General features: G+C 39.9%; 1 protein-coding gene and 1 pseudogene across 4 annotated transcripts in view; one reads left to right on the forward strand and one right to left on the reverse strand.

The window, feature by feature from the left end:
* HIBCH (3-hydroxyisobutyryl-CoA hydrolase) overlaps positions 1–18,831 on the reverse strand; it is a 113,168-nt gene that overhangs the window by 78,766 nt on the left and 15,571 nt on the right. For 2 of the 3 annotated variants that reach the window (XM_053596684.1, XM_053596685.1), the window contains exon 3: positions 4,855–5,001. In XM_053596684.1, the coding sequence (XP_053452659.1) occupies positions 4,855–5,001 (147 nt within the window). Of the gene's footprint in view, positions 1–4,854; positions 5,002–6,791; positions 6,873–18,831 lie in introns of all 3 variants that reach the window. The other variant, XM_053596683.1, reaches the window with a different exon arrangement.
* LOC128589872 (S-adenosylmethionine decarboxylase proenzyme 1-like) lies at positions 421–4,846 on the forward strand (annotated as a pseudogene). The gene has a single exon (XR_008381145.1). The product of XR_008381145.1 is annotated as an S-adenosylmethionine decarboxylase proenzyme 1-like (transcript).

Genomic DNA, 18,831 nt, shown 5'->3' on the forward strand with positions numbered 1-18,831 from the left:
AGAAGAAAAAGTACCCAATGTACTCAGCCCTACTATGAAACTAATTTGGGGCTTTCACATGAAAGCTATAACCCAGTTACAACCTAACAATAGGGGGAAGTAGGAAAGGGAGGGGAGGGAGGGCAGTGGTGGGTAGTGGGAGGGGGATTGGTGGGCTTATACCTGTGGTGCATCTTACAGGGGTATTTGCGAAACTTGGTAAATGTAGAATGTAAATGTCTTGGCACAGTAACTGAGATAATGCCAGGAAGGCTATGTTAACCATTGTGATGAAAATGTGTCAAATAGTCTATGAATCGAGTGTATGATGCCCCATGATCATATCAATGTACACAGCTATTATTTAATAAAAAAAAAAAAAGTTAGAAACAACAACAACAAAATAAATAAATAAATAAAAACCTTGGTAGGAAAAAAAAAGAAGAAAGAAAAAATTAAAAATAGAAAAAATAAAAATAAAATATATATATATAAATAATAAAAATTAATGATAGTTCCTCCAAGAAAATGATGAGAAAAAAAAAAGGCACCAACCACAAAAATATCATTCTTGTATATATGCAGAAATATACATCTATATGTATGACTTAGGGATCAACTTTCGTAGGAATACATTTATAATACAATATACTTTCTGGACACCAGGTGGCGCTGCGAGTGGTTCCCAGGTTTATACCTGATTGACCATTTATACTGTTACCACGGTAACTATCCTACGTGGCAAATCGCCATTTTGGCGTTTCTGTAAAAGTTTTTTTACCTAATTGTTGGGCAACCTCAGCTGCTCTGTTCCAGACAGCACTCCTATCTGACCTCCCAACTCATTGCAGGAGTCCACGCTTCACAAATCTTTCCACTCTGCTCCTGCATTCTCCTGCAAACTGGTAACCACAATTGGAGGGTGCTGGCTGCTGCAGCTGCAGCGCACGAAGAACTTATCCTCAGTTTTTGTGGCTCTGGAGTTTTGAGTCCAGCCACTTGCCAGTTCGCCACACAGCCTGAACTGCCAGCCCACACCAATATTCCCCACCAGGAATGGTCTGGTCTATTTAATCACTCCTGTTGTTCTGGGGGAAGGTGCCCGCCATTTCAGAGAATTCAAAATGTCTGTTTCCAGGGTGGGATCCCTTCCCTTCAATTTTCCCTTCAATTTTCCATCAGGTTACTTAGTTCCTTCTGATTCTGAGTGGCTCTCCCTTGGGTGCCAAACTCTGCTCAGGAATAAATTTTCATCAGTTGAATTTTGCCAGGAATTGCAAGCTGCTATCCTCTGTGAGGGAGGGGCCTGCCCGCCAGCACAGCCAAACAGGGAAAATCTCTACAACAGAGTCCATGGTTTTAAATTACACCTCATATACAACAATCCGCCAATTCACTGCGCGTCTCCAGCTGTCTGTCCACACCAATAATCCACGCAGGGAAAAGGTCCAGACCCCCTTTCCTCTTACCTGATGACTTGGGAGAGGTGGGCTACACGTCCGTCCCGTCCGCCATCATCCATTAAAGAGAGACAAATTTTTAAGTAACAGAGTAAAACCACTTGTAATACTGACCAAATATGCAAGTGATTTGGAATTGATAAGACAGCTAATAAACAGGAAGAAAGAATCAAGAACCAAAAGAAATTTGAATGGCTAGAACAATGGTCCAAATGAAAAATTAGTTAACTAAATACATATTCTGCATTCTGTAAGTTCCAACCAGGTTTGGTATCTCTTATTAGAAATGCTTGGGGCTTACAAAGTATGGCCGGCGACCTTAGCTAGCGCTCGCTCTACTCCCTCTAATGGGAAAGCAGCGGACTCCAGGAGACTGGACTGTATCTGCCTCTATTTCCAACAGACTCACGTTCTATTTTTGCTCACAGAAAGAAGCTGTTGAAATTTTATTAGTCCTTTTTTTAAAAAAAGTTAATATAAAATTATAGCAAAAAAAGGAACCTGAACTTTAGTAACACAGCTGGAACAATCCACAGCAGCGGCTGAAGAAGAGGTTTAATTTAGTTGATTTTCTGTGGTTGTTGGTTGTTCGCTAGTCTCACAGTGATGGAAGCTGCACGTTTTTTCTAAGGGACGGAGAAGCTGCTGGAGGTTTGGTTCTCCTGGCAGCAACCTGACGCAAACCAAGGATCTGGGGATCTTCACACTATCCCAAGAGCTGAGTGAGACATACTTTTGAAGGATGTGCAATGTTCAATCATAAGTGTGACAAAAACTGACAAGCAGGAAGCTTATGTACTCAGTGAGAGTAGCATGTTTGTCTCCAAGAGACGTTTCATTTTGAAGACATGTGATACCACCCTCTTGCTGAAAGCACTGGTTCCCCTGTTGAAGCTTGCTAGGGATCACAGTGGGTTTGACTCGATTCAAAACTTCTTTTATTCTCGTAAGAATTTCATGAAACCTTCTCACCAAGGGTACCCACACAGGAATTTCCAGGAAGAAATAGAATTTCTAAATGCAATTTTCCCAAATGGGGCAACATATTATATGGGACGTATGAATTCTGACTGTTGGACTCATATACTCTGGATTTCCCAGAGTGTCGAGTAATCAGTCAGCCAGATCAAACCCTGGAAATTCTGATGAGTGAGCTTAACCCAGCAGTTATGGACCAGTTCTACATCAAAGATGGTATTACTGCAAAGGATGCCACTCGTGAGAGTGGAATTCGTGACCTGATACCAGATTCTGTCATTGATGCCACATTGTTCAATCCTTGTGGGTATTCAATGAATGGAATAAAATCGGATGGAACTTATTGGACTACTCACATCATTCCAGAACCAGAATTTTCTTATGTTAGCTTTGAAACAAACTTAAGTCAGACCTCCTATGATGACCTGATCAGGAAAGTTGTGGAAGTCTTCAAGCCAGGAAAATCTGTGACCACCCTGTTTGTTAATCAGAGTTCTAAGTGTCGCACAGTGCTTTCTTCACCCCAGAAGATTGAAGGCTTTAAACATCTTGTCAGAGTGCTATGTTCAATGATTACAATTTTGTTTTAACCAGTTTTGCTAAGAAGCAGCAACAACAGCAGAGTTGATTAAGAAAAATGAAGAAAAAACGCAAAAAGTGAACACGTGTAGAAGGTAGTGGCTACTTTCTAGATGTTAATACTGGGGGCCATACTTTCCATAACCACCACCTTGTAGTTGCAGAAAGCCCTAGATGTAATGATAGTGTAATCATTTTGAAGTGTATGCATTATTATATCAAAGAGTTAGATATCTTGCATGAATGCTCTCTTCTGTGTTTAGGTATTCTATGCCACTCTTGCTGTGAAATTGAAGTGCATGTAGAAAAAACTTCTTACTATATGAAACGTTACAACACTTGTGAAAACAATTCAATTTGGTTTATGCACAGTGTAATATTTCTCCAGGTATCCTCCAAAATTCCCCACAGACAAGGCTTTCGTCCTTATTAGGTGTTGGCCTCAGCCTAACCATCTGGGACTGTTCTTTTAAATTGCTGCCAGAATTTTACATCCAGTTACCTCCACTTTCTAGAACTTACTTTTTACTAATGTTACTGGGACAATTTCTACTTCATACAGGTGTTTTTTGCAACAGCAGTTATTAAAGTTTTTCTTCCACAAAAAAAAAAGAAAAGAAAAGAAATACTTGGAACCAGAAGTGGTTTAGATTTCAGATTTTTCCAAATTTTAGAATATCTGCATATACATAATAAGCTATCTTGGAGATGGGACCCAAGCTTAAACATGATATTCCATTATGTTTCATATATACCTTAGACATACAGCCCAAAGGTAATTCAATTTGTTTCTTTGGGGATACTGAATACACCGTTTTGTACATCTGTGTTTTGATGAAGACTCAACATATAGGTTAGGTGTAGAATTTTCCACTTGTGGCATCATGCCACCCTTTAAAAAGTTTTGAATTTTGGAGCATTTCAGATTAAGATGCTCAACTTTGCAACAGAATAAATATATAAATGCATATGGAAAGTATGTACTGTCCAAAAGGTTAATGCAATACTGAACTACATTAATAGAAATATGTTATTATAACATGGAAGTTTCTACTTCCTTCCACTCTGTTCCAATTCTTATCTGCAACACTTGGCTTATGTCAAGGTATCATACTTTGGAACATACTATAAGGTATCCCAAACAAAAACATAAGAATGGAAGATAGACTCATCAAATGAAGAATTAAAGAACTAGTGGCCAGGGAGAAAACTAGTATTTATTCAACACCTTTATTCAAGGTAGAATATATTAGGTACTTACATATATACTATTCACCTAATCTTGACAACCATCCTATGAAATATCATCCCCATTTCACAGCTGAGAAAAGTGAAGCACAGAGAGATTAACTACCCAGCTACATGGTTAATAAGGAGAAATCTAAGCTTCAAACCAAATAGTCTGCCTTTAAGTCCATGTTCTTCTACTGTCTTACTCTGTTCACTCAGAAAAGTTTATGGACTTCTCTAAGAAAAGGCAGAACAAGCAGTTTAAAAATAGCTTCAAACCAAATGGCTATAATATGGAAACAGATTAGATTGGTATAGATTGAGCCCAAAGAAGCAAAGCCAATATCAGTGGTTGGAAGGTCAGAGAAACAAAGAGTGTCAGAAAACAAGAAGAAACTTACGAACAAATCAGAGCAAATCACATAAAAGTCGAAGGGCTGTCTCAGGAGCTAAAGAACTCCCTATCACCAGAGGTGTTCAAAGATAACTGCACAGGGAAGGCAATGGGAACTCAACAATCAATGGAGCTTGGATACCAGACATCTATGATTCTATGCAAGAAAATATCAGAAATGTTGTATTATGATATACTTTTAGAAGGATCCACATAATTGCTTTAAGTACAAACCTTTAGCTGTGGATAAATCTGCCGAATCATATTAAGAGTCAGTGCATTTAGGAACTTGGGTCTGTTCAGGGTTATCACTCCTGCACAACCTTTTCTTTCCAATAGTACGTCTCCTGCTCCATCCATGTGCTTGTGCATGGACTTTCTCTGTATAAACAAAATAACATTATAAAGTTAAGGGTTTGTTTTTTCTTTCTTTTTTTTTTTTTTTGGTTGAGACAGAGTCCCACTCTGTGCCCTGAGCAGAGAACAATGGCGTCATAGCTTACTGCAACCTCAGACTTGGGCTGTGGACAACTATAGGCACCCAGTTAGGCTTTTCATTTTTTTAATGAGTCAGGGTCTCACTCTCCTTGCTCAGACAAGTCTTGAACTCCTGAGCTCAAGCAATTCTCCAGTCTCAACCTCCCACAGTGCTAGGATTATGGGAGTAAGCCACTGCATCCAGACAAAATTAAGTTTTTATCACAAGTCAATATCAAAACATACAAAAGATGCAAGTCTTTCATATTAATGATGACTAAAGGGACAAACAACTAGGTACACTTGACAAAAGCCTCTCAAGTCATTTAGATTCTGTAGCTGGACAATTCCAAAGCAAACTATACACACCTCCTAAATGTTTAAATTTTTTTCTATGTAAACTGAATCAACTGATTTAGAATAAAGCCTAGTCCGGGCAACGCCTGTGGCTCAGTGAGTAGGGCGCCGGCCCCATATGCCGAGGGTGGCGGGTTCAAACCCAGCCCCGGCCAAACTGCAACAACAACAAAAAAAGTAGCCGGGCATTGTGGCGGGCGCCTGTAGTCCCAGCTGCTCGGGAGGCTGAGGCAAGAGAATCGCGTAAGCCCAAGAGTTAGAGGTTGCTGTGAGCCGTGTGACGCCACGGCACTCTACCAGAGGGCGGTACAGTGAGACTCTGTCTCTACAAAAAAAAAAAAAAGAATAAAGCCTAGTCCTAGAATTCCTTGCACTATGAAATACTCTTATTAAATCTTTCAATTTATTACTGGGTACATCAAGTTCTATGTTAGGTGCTAACAAAGCAAAGATGAAAGAGAAAGGGAAATAACTGACTACTGTAGCTATGGACAACTTAAAAATAAAGGTGATACTTGAGCTGAGCCTTGATGTCTATTAAGAAAATGGGAGGTAGAAAATTCTAAGGAGAAGGAACAGCAGATGCTAAGCCACAAGCAATGAATATTTTCAACTATTAAGATGTTAACATGAGCAGACTAAAGGGTAGTGGAGGAAATCAATGGTGAGAGGGTAGCCAGAAGGAGTTTGAGGCCAGATCATAAAATGACAAACTGGTTGGGCACAGTGGCTCACACCTATAAATCCTAGCACTTTGGGAGGCTGAGGCCAGAGGATCCTTGAGCACGGGAGTTGGAAGATGCTATGAGTACTCCTGGCCTGGTAACAGAGGAAGAATTCATCTCAAAAATAAATACAAATAAATACAAATAAATTTTAAAATAAAAAATAATAATAGACTTACATGTCATATTGCTAAAGTTGCCAACACACTGATTTAAGGGCTCAACTTAATCACCAGATCTCACTTTCTCACATAATATATAGCACTGATTAACATAAAATTTATAACTATATCACAACTTCCTAGGACTCTGCTATACACAGACTTCAGGGTTCATGACATCACCATCCTTCACACAATCCTTTATATAAGTTCAATACCTTAAACCCCACAGAGAAATTGTGCATAATATAAAACTGGAAGTCAGTTTAAATTAGAATGGTGACTGTCAATTAAAACTAAGTAGCATACTTATTAACTAAAATCTAATAAAGCCCAGAAGTCCATATTTTGATTGCATTAAGCAACATGGTTGCACAAAATTTAACTTCAAATTTAACACTGAAATTAATTTTTATTAAAATTATCAGCTAAATAATTTATATGGACTCACCAAATGGAAAAGAAGTTTTAAAAATTTATAGCAGGAATTCTGGGAAGATGGGCAACTGGTAGCAACCCTCGGCAGAGGCTCCTGAGCAGAGAAAGAAAAACTGGATGGAATCGGACTCTATGAAGCCAAAAATGGGGAGCTGAGCCAAGAAAGAAGTTCAGCAAGCTGTAAGTCCAAGGAATAGCATTCAAGAAAACAAATTACAGGTACAAAGCCTATCAACTAGAGGATGGGAGACCCCTCCCCCAAGCAGGAGGCCTGCCACAGGCTATCTGGGAACAAGCAGGTAACAAGATCTCTCATTTTACCTCGCTGGAGAGGGCCGCTAAACTCCAGGTGTCTTTCTACATGGAGGTCCCACTTATGAACCTAGACACCACCCCATCAGGCAGGAACAGATATTTTCCCCCCACAAGTCCAAACTCCCATTCCACCCTTTCCCCCTTGCATGGCGATCTGAAGTTCTTCCCCCTGCACAACATAGAGTGTTTGGTCTTGTCCTGAGAGATCTGGACATAGTGTGGACCACCAACCTTCAGGACAGAGTCTATGACTAACGGAGAAGAAAGAGGGTGCAGGAAGAAAGGAACACTCGGTGGGAGGAAGAGCAGTCCCCTGGTTATGACTATGCCTGGCCAGTGGTAGTGTTGCCCTCACTTTGGGCTGTGTCTGGTGGGATGGAGCGCAGAACCCCTGACTCTGACAGCACCCATAGCAGGAGAGTGGTTGCCCTGTGTGGACTGAGTTTGGCAGACAAGGCTGGTCCCCAGCCCCTGCTGGACCTGCAAGCAGGGGTTTGCTAGGTGTGGACTGTGATCTGGGAGCAAGGGCATGGTCCCCTGATTCCAACAGAACCCTCAAACAGTGGCTTAGGTTGTGAACCAAGACCTGAGGGCTAGGGCATGAGCAGAGGCTTACCAAGTGAGGACTGAGACCGGCGGGAGGAGTGTGGTGCCCTAACTCTAACAGGGCCTGCGAACAGAGGCTTGCCAGGTGGTGGACTAAGACTGACAGGCCGGGGCATGGTCCCCTGACTCCAACTGGTCTGGCAAGCAGAGGCTAGCTGTGTGTGGACTGAGACGGGCAGGCAGGGGTGTGGTCCCCTGACTCCAATTGGTCTGGCAAGTAGAGGCTAGTAGTGTATGGACTGAGACCAGAGGGCAGGGCCCAGTGCCCTGACTCCAACAGAGCCTAGGAACAGAGGCTTGCTAGGCAGTGGACTAAGACTGGCAGGCAGGGGCGTGATCCCCTGACTCCAACTAGTCTGGCAAGCAGAGGCTAGCTGTGTGTGGACTGAGTCAGGTGGGCAGGGGTGTTGCCCCTGGGCCCAGCTGAGCCTGTGAGCAGAGAAGTGGACAATAGTGTAGACTGAGTCTGGTGGGTAGGAGTGTGGATCCTTGTCTCCAATTGTGCTGTTGGAGACCCTTGAATCCCTCTCTGCTGGGCAGGGTTTGCACTGCCTGAAACAATTTGGTTGGAACCCATGTCTAGGGCTGTCAACTCAGAGACATTCTGAGGTTGACCTTCGAAGTTCTATATCAGAAAAGAACTGAAAGGTGGGGGCTGGGCGCCGCAGCTGTTTGTATCTCTTCACAGTCAAGATTTAAATCTAATACTGTGGTTTCTTAGGATAGAGTAGAGGTTGGCTGATATCAAAACAAAGCTAGCTTGTGCTCTCACCAAGTAGGTTCTCAGAGTCTCCGGCCAAAACTCTGAAAGGGGCCTTTGTATGGTTGTAGGAGATAAACCACAATTACAAAGCCTAGAGCTTTGGTAAGGGGCTATCTCTACTACCTAGGAACCCCAATTCAATCTCACCCTTCCAGTTCCAATAACCAAACAGTGGAAAATAAACATGGTACGGACCCAACAGAAGAACTCTGGCAACATGAATAACCAGAGCAGATCAACATCCCCCCCCCCGCCAAGAAATGACAAAGGAGATACAACTTAAGATGCCAAGCACAGACAAATGGCAACAATGTCAGAAATTGAATTCAGAATATGTATTGCAAATAAGATAAATAGAATGGAAGAAAAGATAGAAATTTAATTCCAAATAGGAGTTCTAAAGTTGTCTCAAGAAATTAATGAATTCAAAGCCCAAGTCACCAAAGATATGGACACAATGAGAAAAGAGATAGCAGAGCTCAAGGAAACGAAAAAGGTAGTTGAGGAGCTGCAAAATACAGTAGAATCCCTCAGTAATAGAGTTGATCAGGCAGAAGAAATGATCTCTGAAACTGAAGACAAAGCTTTTGAATATTCTCAAATACTCAAAGAGGCAGACAAATGGAGAGCAAAAACTGATCACTCCCTGAGAGAGTTGTGGGATAACTCCAAAAGATCAAACATTCCTCTTATAGGAATTCCTGACGGAGAAGAGGATGATCCTAAAGGTACAGATGCTCTACTCAAAGATTATGGAGAATTTCCCAAGCATTACAAGAGATATGGAACTTCGGATAGCAGACAGTTTCAGAACCCCAGCAAGACTCAATCCAAATAATGCATCCCCTAGACACATTGTGATTAACTTTGCCAAAGTTAAGACAAAGGAGAAAATTCTGCAAGCAGCCAGATGTAAGAAAAGCATCACCTACAAAGGGAGAAATATCAGAATGACTGCAGATCTCTCAGCTGAAATGTTTCAAGCCAGAAGAAGATGGTCATCGACCTTCAGTCTCCTAAAACAAAACAACTTCCAGCCCACGATCCTCTATCCAGCTAAACTGAGTTTCATTTGTGATGGAGAAATCAAATAATTTAATGACATAGACATGTTGAAGAAATTTGCCATAACTAAATCAGCTCTCCAGGATATTCTCAGACCCATCCTCCACAACGACCAGTGCAATGCTCTACCTCCAAAGTAAACTCACCCAGAAATTTTTGAACCAAACCTAACTTCCACAGTGATGAAAGGATTAAAAATGTCCACTGGACATCCGAAAATCATGACACTCAAAACACAACCAGGTTTATTAATTCTCTCAATTATTGTGAATGGTTTAAATTGTCCTCTAAAGAGGCACAGCCTGGATGACTGGATACATAAACTTAGACCGGGTATCTGCTGTATACATGAATCTCACCTTACCTTAAAGCAGGCGTCCTCAAACTTTTTAAACAAGGGGCCAGTTCACTGTCCCTCAGACCTTTGGAGGGCCGGACTATAGTTTAAAAAAAAAAACTATGAACAAATTCCTATGCACACTACACATATCTTATTTTGAAGTAAAAAAACAAAACAGGAACAAATACAATCACACTGCCTCGTGGCCTGCAGGCCACAGTTTGAGGACCCCTGCCTTAAAGGATAAAAATAGACTCAGGGTGAAGAGATGGATTTGTATAACACAGGCAAATGGACACCAGAAAAAACCAGAGGTTGCAATTTTAGTAGCAGATACAATTGGCTTTAAACCGACAAAGATAAAGATAAGGAAGGTCACTACATATTCATCAAAGGAAACACCCAACATGAAGAGATTTCGATACTTAACATTTATGCACCCTACCAGAATGCTCCTCAATTCATAAAGCAGACCCTAATGTATATGAACAACTTGATATCTTCCTGCACTATAATAGTTAGAGATTTTAACACTCCTTTGAAAGTTTTGAATAGATCTTCCAAGAAGAAACTAAACAAAGAAATATTAGGCTTAAACCTGACCCTAGAACAAATGGACTTTACAGACCTCTACAGAACATTTCACCCTAATAAAACTGAATATACATTCTTCTCATCACCCCATGGGTCATCCTCCAAAATAGATGATATCCTAGAACACAAGTCTATCCTCAGCAAATTTAAAAGTACAGAAATCATTCCTTGTATCTTCTCAGACCACCATGGAATAAAAACTGAACTCAACAGCAGTGGGAATGTTCAAACTCAAACAAAGTCATGGAAGCTAAATAGTCTTAGGCTGAATGATAGCTGGGTCAAAGACGAGATTAAGAAGGAAATCACCAAATTTTTGGAACAAAATGATAACAAAGACACAAATTATCAAAACCTGTGGGATGCTGCACAAGATACTGGCAATAGTAAGAGGGAAATTTATAGTATTGGAAGCCTTCATCGAGAAAACAGAAAGAGAGGAAGCCAACAACTTAATAGATCATCTCAAGCAACTGGAAAAGGAAGAACATTCCAACTCCAAACCCAGCAGAAGAAAAGAAATAACCAAAATTAGGGCAGAATTAAATGAAATTAAAAACAAAAGAATCAGAAGATCAACGAAACAAAAAGTTTTTTTTTTGAAAAGATTAACAAAATTGATAAACTTTTGGCTAACCTAACCAGAAATAGAAAAGTAAAATCTCTAATATCATCTATCAGAAATGATAAAGGAGAAATAACAACAGACACTTCAGAAATTCAAAAAAATCCTCAATGATTACTACAAAAATCTCTATTCCCAGAAATACAAAAATCTGAAGGAAATGAACCAATACCTGGAAGCACACCACCTTTCCCAGACTCAACCAGAAAGAATTACAAATCTCAAATAGACCTATACTAACCACTGAAATAACATCAACAATACAAAATCTCCCTAAAAATAAAAGTCCAGGACCAGATGGCTTCACATCCGAATTCTATCAAACCTTTCAAGAGGAACTAGTACCTATATTATACAACATTTTCCAAAGCATAGAAAAAGAAGGAATACTTCCCAACACATTCTACGAAGCGAATATCATCCTGATACTCAAACCAGGAAAGGATCCAACAAAGAAAGAAAGTTATAGACCAATATCATTAATGAATATCGATGCTAAGATCTTACTGAATATTTTTGCAAACAGAATTCAACAACACATCAAAAGAATTATACACCATGATCAAGTTGGTTTTATTCCAGGGTTACAGGGTTGGTTCAACATATGCAAATCTATAAATATAATACATCGCATCAATAAAATAAAAAACATAGACCATATGATTCTCTCAATTAATGCAGAAAAAGCCTTTGATAATATCCAGCATCCTTTCATGATCAGAATTCTTAAGAAAATAGGCATAGAAGGGATATTTCTTTTTATTTATTTATTTATTTATTTTTTATTGTTGGGGATTCATTGAGGGTACAATAAGCCAGCTTATACTGATTGCAATTGTTAGGTAAAGTCCCTCTTGCAATCATGTCTTGCCCCCATAAAGTGTGACACACACCAAGGCCCCACCCCCCTCCCTCCGTCCCTCTTTCTGCTTTTCCTCCCCCCCTCAAACTTGATTGTCATTAATTGTCCTCATAGAAGGGATATTTCTTAAACTGACAGAAGCCATCTACAGAAAACACACAGCCAATATCATATTGAATGGTATAAAATTGAAAACATTTCCACTCAGATCAGGAACAAGGCAAGGTTGCCCACTATCTCCACTGCTATTCAACATAGTAATGGAAGTTTTAGCCATGGCAATCAGGCAAGAGAAGGTGATCAAGGGTATTCAAATAGGGTCAGAGGAGATCAAACTCTCACTCTTTGCTGATGATATGACCCTATACCCGGAAAAACCCAGGGACTCAACTTCAAAACTTTTAAAAGTGATCAAGGAATACAGCAGCGTCTCAGGATACAAAATCAATACTTACAAGTCAGTAGCTTTTATATACACCAACAATAGTTAAGCTGAAAAAACAATCAAGGATTCCATTCTTTTTACAATAGTGCCAAAAAAGATGACATATCTGGGAATTTACCTAACAAAGGATGTGAAAGATCTCTATAAAGAGAACTATGAAACTCTGAGAAAAGAGATAGCTGAAGATGTTAACAAAAGGAAAAACATACCATGCTCATGGCTGGGAAGAATCAACATTGTTAAAATGTCCATACTACCCAAAGCAATCTACAGATTTAATGCAATCCCTATTAAAGCACCATTGTCATACTTTAAAGAACTTGAAAAAATAGAACTATGTTTTATATGGAATCAGAAAAAAACCTTGAATAGCAAATACATTACTCAGAAATAAGAACAAATCAGGAGGTATCACATTACCAGACTTTAGGCTATAGTATAAATCTATAGTGATCAAAATAGCATGGTACTGGCACAAAAACAGAGAGGTAGATGTATGGAACAGAATAGAGAACCAAGAGATGAACCCAGCTACTTCTCATCATTTGATCTTCGACAAGCCTATCAAAAATACTCAGTGGGGGAAAGACTCTCTATTTAACAAATGGTGCTGGGTGAACTGGCTAGCGACCCATAGAAAACTGAAACTGGACCCCCACCTTTCACCTCTAACAAAAAATTGATTCTCACTGGATAAAAGATTTAAACTGAAGACATGAAACTATAAAAACACTAGAAGAGAGTGCAGAGAAAACACTTGAAGAAATTGGCCTGGGAGAATATTTTATGAGGAGGATCCCCCCCCCAGGCAACTGAAGCAACACCAAAAGTACATTACTGGGATCTGATCAAACTAAAAAGCTTTTGCACAGCCAAGAGCACAGTAAGTAAAGCAAACAGACAACCTTCAGAATGGGAGAAGATTTTTGCAGGTTATGCTTCTGACAAAGGTCTGATAACTAGAATCTACAGAGAAAACAAACTAATCAATAAGAAAAGAATAAATAACTCCATTTCTCTGTGGGCAAGAGACTTGAACAGAAACTTCTCTGCTGAAGACAGGTGCATGGCCTACAAACACATGAACAAATATTCATCATCCTTAATCATCAGAGAAATGCAAATCGAAAACACTTTAAGATATCATTTAACCCATATCACAAAATCCCAAAACTATAGATGTTGGCATGGATGCAGAGAGAAGGGAACACTTCTACACTGCTGGTGGGAATGCAAGCTAAAATGACCTTTTTGGAAAGAAGTTTGGAGAACACTCAAGGAACTAAAAGTAGACCAACCATTCGATCCTGCAATTCCTCTACTAGGTATATACCCAGATGATCAAAAATTATTTTACAACAAAGACATTTGCACCAGAATGTTTATTGCAGCCCAATTCATAATTGCCAAAACATGGAAACAGCCCAAGTGCCCATCATCCCATGAATGGACTAACAAATTGTGGTGTATGTACACCACAGAATACTATGCAGCCATAAAAAAGGATGGAGACTTCACATCTTTTATGTTTACCTGGATGGAGCTGGAACATATTCTTCTTAGTGAATTATCTCAAGAATGGAAAAAAAAGTATCCAATGTACTCAATATTACTATGAAATCAATATATAACCACCTACATACTCATACAAATGGCAAAACATAACTATAGTCCAGAAAGTGGAAGGGAAGAGGAGAGAGAGAGGAGGGGAGGGGGAATATGGGAGGAGGGAGGATATTTGGGGGGACCTCACCTAATGTACATGATACAATAGTACATTTTAAAACTATTAAGAAATGAGTATAATTGTGATGGATGTGTTACTTAGTTCAATGTAAACATTTCACATTGTATACTGAAGCAGTATCCTGAACCCCATAAATGCATCAATGTACAAAGTTATGATTTAATAAAAAATAATTTTAAAAAATAATAATAATTTATATGAACTAGAAAGAGTCATAGGAGAGGTTAATAAACAGAAAAGGTTGTATCTTTTCAACTTAATTTGAATTTCAAATAAAACTTCAACTATATGAAACATATGCATATGTGTATATACACATACATATTTTTTGGTGGGGGTGAGACAGAGTCTCGCTTTGTTGCCCTTGGTAGAGTGCCATGGTGTCATAGCTCACAGCAACTTCAAACTCTTGGGCTCAAGCAATCCTCTTGCCTCAGCCTCCTGAGGAGCTGGGACTACAGGCTCCTGCCATAGCACCCCTCTTCCTCAGACTGGTCTTGAACTCCTGAGCTCCAGCAATCCACCCACCTAGCCTCCCAGAATGGTAGCCTTTGAAATATATTTTTTAACCAAATTCACAAAGATCAAAAAGTTTGATATCCTGTGATGTCCAGAGTATGAGTAAATGAACACAGTATGGAAGCAGAAATCATTACAGAACCTAGGAAAAACAGTTACTGACAATACATTTAAAGCACACACTCTGACACAATAATGCCTGTTTCAGAAATTTACCCTATAGATTAGCGGTTCTCCACCTGTGGGTCACAACCCATAGGAACTGTATTAAAGGGCCACGGCATTAGGAAGGTTGAGCACCACTGCCATACATAATACTTACAGATGGGGCAAAATGAAATGAATGCAAGGTACTGCAATACTGTAATGGCAAGAAACTGGAAATAATCTAAATGTTTAACCTTGGGAAATTGGTTAAATAAATTATGGTCATCCATACAAAAGCATGCTACGTAGCCTTCAAGAGCATAATTATGGCCAGGTGTGGTGGCTCATGCCTATAATCCTAACACTTTGGGAAGCTGAGGCAGGACAATCTCTTGAGGCTGGGAGTTTGGAACCAGCCTAAGCAAAAATGAGAATCTGTCTCCACAAAAAAAAAGAAAAGGAAGAAAGAAAAAAATAAAATTAGCCGGGTATGGTTACAAACACTCCCCGTAGAACAGCTACTCAGGAAGCTGAGGCAGGAGAATTGCTTGAGCCCAGGAGTTTTGAGATTGCAGTTAGCTATAATGACACCATTGGACCTGGGTGACAGAGCAAGACACTGTCTCCAAAAAAAAAAAAAAAAAAAAAAAATTAAGCAACCTCTCCATACACTGAATCAATCTCAAGTACAGTGTAATTACTATACTACCTCCTATACTGTACATCTATACATGGGTACATAAAAAATTATTTAGAGAATCTATCTCTAAGTGGATACCTAAGCAATTGTTAAAATGTTGCTTCCAAGAAGGGAAACTGGGCATCTAAAAGGCCAAGGTGGGATAGATCCCTTCAACAATTTTTTCAGTTTTATACTATGTGTATATATTACCCATTCAAAATAATATTTTTATTAATTTTTTAAAAGAGTGATAGATTAGAGACTTAAAAGGTATTAAGCTATGTGACTTTAAAAACAATTTTTAGTTTCCTTACCTTATTGGTACTAAAAAAAATTCTGTGGTACAAGAAAATTATAACACAAATCAAAAGGAAAAATAAATGTCTAATTTTATTTTCCATAATGTTGAAAAAGACATGAGCCAAGTATACTGACCAGCTAAAGAACAGATCAGGCTGGGTGCGGTGGCTCACACCTGTAATCCTAGCACTCTGGGAGGCTGAGGATTGCTTGAGCAATCCACGAGTTTGAGACCAGCCTGAGCAAAAGCAAGACACAGATAAAAGGAAGAATGGCCAAATTCTAATCTTTTTTAAATTTTCTTTCCAATGAGGGCTTAAATTTTGCCAGAATGTTCATCTCTATACTGGGCAATTTTTACAAAGAATCCTGCTAAGTCAGTTTAACCAGAACTTCCCCCACTTGATATCTGATGACCCTCAATATGTGTTCAGATTCCTTATCCTCTACCATGTTCCAGGTAATGTCTGATCACCCTGGCCTGCCTTCTGTAAGAATCCTATTAGGATGGTTTAGCCAGAATCCTCCCTTAGCCTAATGTAAACCTCTTGGTAATCTTCCATTCTCTAAAGCACTCACACATTCACAAATTTCCATCTTTCCTTGTATTCAAATTTGATTCCAATTTCTCTACACTATTGCAAACCCCATTGCAGTGGTTCCTACAGTTACTGTGATAGTCCTGAATAAAGTCTATAAAGCCAGAAAAAAACATCTGGTATCTTCCCTGTAAAACAATGAGAATTAACTGAGATGATACACATCAAATACTTAGTATAGCTTCTGGCATATAGAAAGTGCTATATTAGGAGGGTGGAGCAAGATGGCAGCCGAGTAACAGCTTCCTTGCATCTGGGCACCGTGAGTCTGGGGATATAGGACTCCAGGCATCTCTGGCTGGTGGGATCTGCCTATCATCACACCTGAGAGGATACAGGGAGTCAGCGAGAGACTTCTGGACCCCAAGAGGAGGACTAAAACAGTGGAAAACCGGCAAGTGGTCGCGTGTGTTCAATCCACCTAAACCCGCCCACAACTGTAAGTTCAGTAGCAGCGAGACTGCAAACCAGAAAGGCCTTACCTGTGAACTGTTTTGGTGTCTTTGGACTTGGCACTCAGCTGAACTGCCTTGGGGAGAGCCTGAGCGGGAGTGCGGAGAACTTTGGCCTTTGTCTAGGGCCCCAGTCTGAGCCGCTGAGCCAGACGGAGCTAATAGAGTTTGGCCCTGGGTCACAGGCAGACATTGTGAGCCATCTGCCCTGGCAAGCTCTGCCCTCAGGGTCGCAGAGCTGGAATTGGGTGGGAGCTGGTAACCCAGCGACCAAGTAGCCTAAGGGCGGGGTCTGAGCCACCTTGCAGCCCTAACCCTCGGGGGCAGAGAGAGACCAGTTTTGACACACAGGGTAAGTGGATAGCCACTTCAGCAGTGGTTCCAGCAACAAGCACTTCCCTGGGAAAGCTTCTGCTCAGTAAGTGAACAAATTCAAAGTGCCTTTTAAGTGGGCTGAAGAGAGATTTAGGGTGTCTACCTGCTGGGGTTTGAGAAACTATCAGCCTCCAGTCACATCAGAACTGTGATTAACATCTCATACCCCAGAAGACCACGTGTTACCCAGACAATATTCAATAACATATACATACTGCTTTGTTTTTGGTTGTGTGTGTGTTTTTTGTTTTTTTGTTTTTTTTTTTTTTGTTTGGTTGTTTTTTTTGTTTATTTTGATGTTGTGGAATGTTGTTTTGTTTTTTAAGTTCAACCTTTTCCATACAGATCCTTTTTCTTTCTCAATTTTTCTAGTTTAACTATAATTTCCCATTGCTGCCCATTTCAATAATCAGAAGTTCATTTTTGTTAGTGTTTCTACCGCTATTAATTGGTTTTTCCAGCCAATTTTATCCCATAAAGTTTTCTGTTTGCTTGTCTTGGTTTGATTTTTAGCATTTTTGTCTTTCTCTCTACTTGGTGGAGGTGGGGTACTGTGTCTGATCAGGTTAGCAAAGAGCTGCTGACCTCAAGGGAACCACCCCACTGGGCACCCCCAGAAGGTGGTTTTTTTTTTTAAGGTTCTATCAAAGTACCCTACTGTACACCTATATTGCTCTGTCTCCCTCTTTCTGTGCCTCTCTTCTTTTGGTCAATACTCCTTTCACCCACCCCCTCTCCTTTCTCTATTTTTTTTTTTTTTCTTATCACTCGGTCCTCCTTTCTTTCATCCCTTTTTTGCTCTTAAACCTTGTCACCCTTCTGGTCCTGTAACCCTTAGTCCACAGGCACGAAAACTTAAAGAGCAAGAGGAAGTGAAAGGAAAATTAGGGCAAGTAAACAGATAAAAGAAATCACCCATGAGGAAGAATCAGCAGAAAACTCCAGGCATCATGAAGAACCAGTCCAGAACAACCCCGCCAAGGGACCATGAGGTAGCTACTGCAGAGGATTCCACCTATACAGAAATGTTAGGAATGACAGAAAGGGAATTTAGAATACACATGTTGAAAACAATGAAAGAAATGATGGAAACAATGAAGGAAACTGCTAATAAAGTGGAAAATAACCAAAAGGAAATTCAAAAACAGAATCAAATAAGAGATGAATGATATGAAGAATATAAAAAGGATATAGCAGAGCTGAAGGAAATGAAACAGTCAATCAGGGAACTTAAAGACACAATGGAAAGTATCAGCAACAGGTTAGACCATGCAGAAGAAAGAATTTCAGAGGTAGAAGACAAAGTTTTTGAGATAAATCAGATAGTAAAAGAGGCAGAAAAGAAGAGAGAGAAAGCAGAACGTTCACTGTCAGAATTATGGGACTTTATGAAGCGTTCCAACATACGAGTTATAGGAATTCCAGAAGGGGAAGAAGAATGCCCCAGAGGAATGGAAGCCATACTAGAGAATATTATAAAAGAAAATTTCCCAAATATCACCAAAGATTCTGACACACTGCTTTCAGAGGGATATCGGACCCCAGGTCGCCTCAACTCTAACCGAGCTTCTCCAAGACACATTGTGATGAACCTGTCCAAAGTCAAGACAAAAGAAA

This window comes from Nycticebus coucang, chromosome 7, assembly GCF_027406575.1.
Source record: "Nycticebus coucang isolate mNycCou1 chromosome 7, mNycCou1.pri, whole genome shotgun sequence".
Classification (NCBI taxonomy): Eukaryota; Metazoa; Chordata; class Mammalia; order Primates; family Lorisidae; genus Nycticebus; species Nycticebus coucang.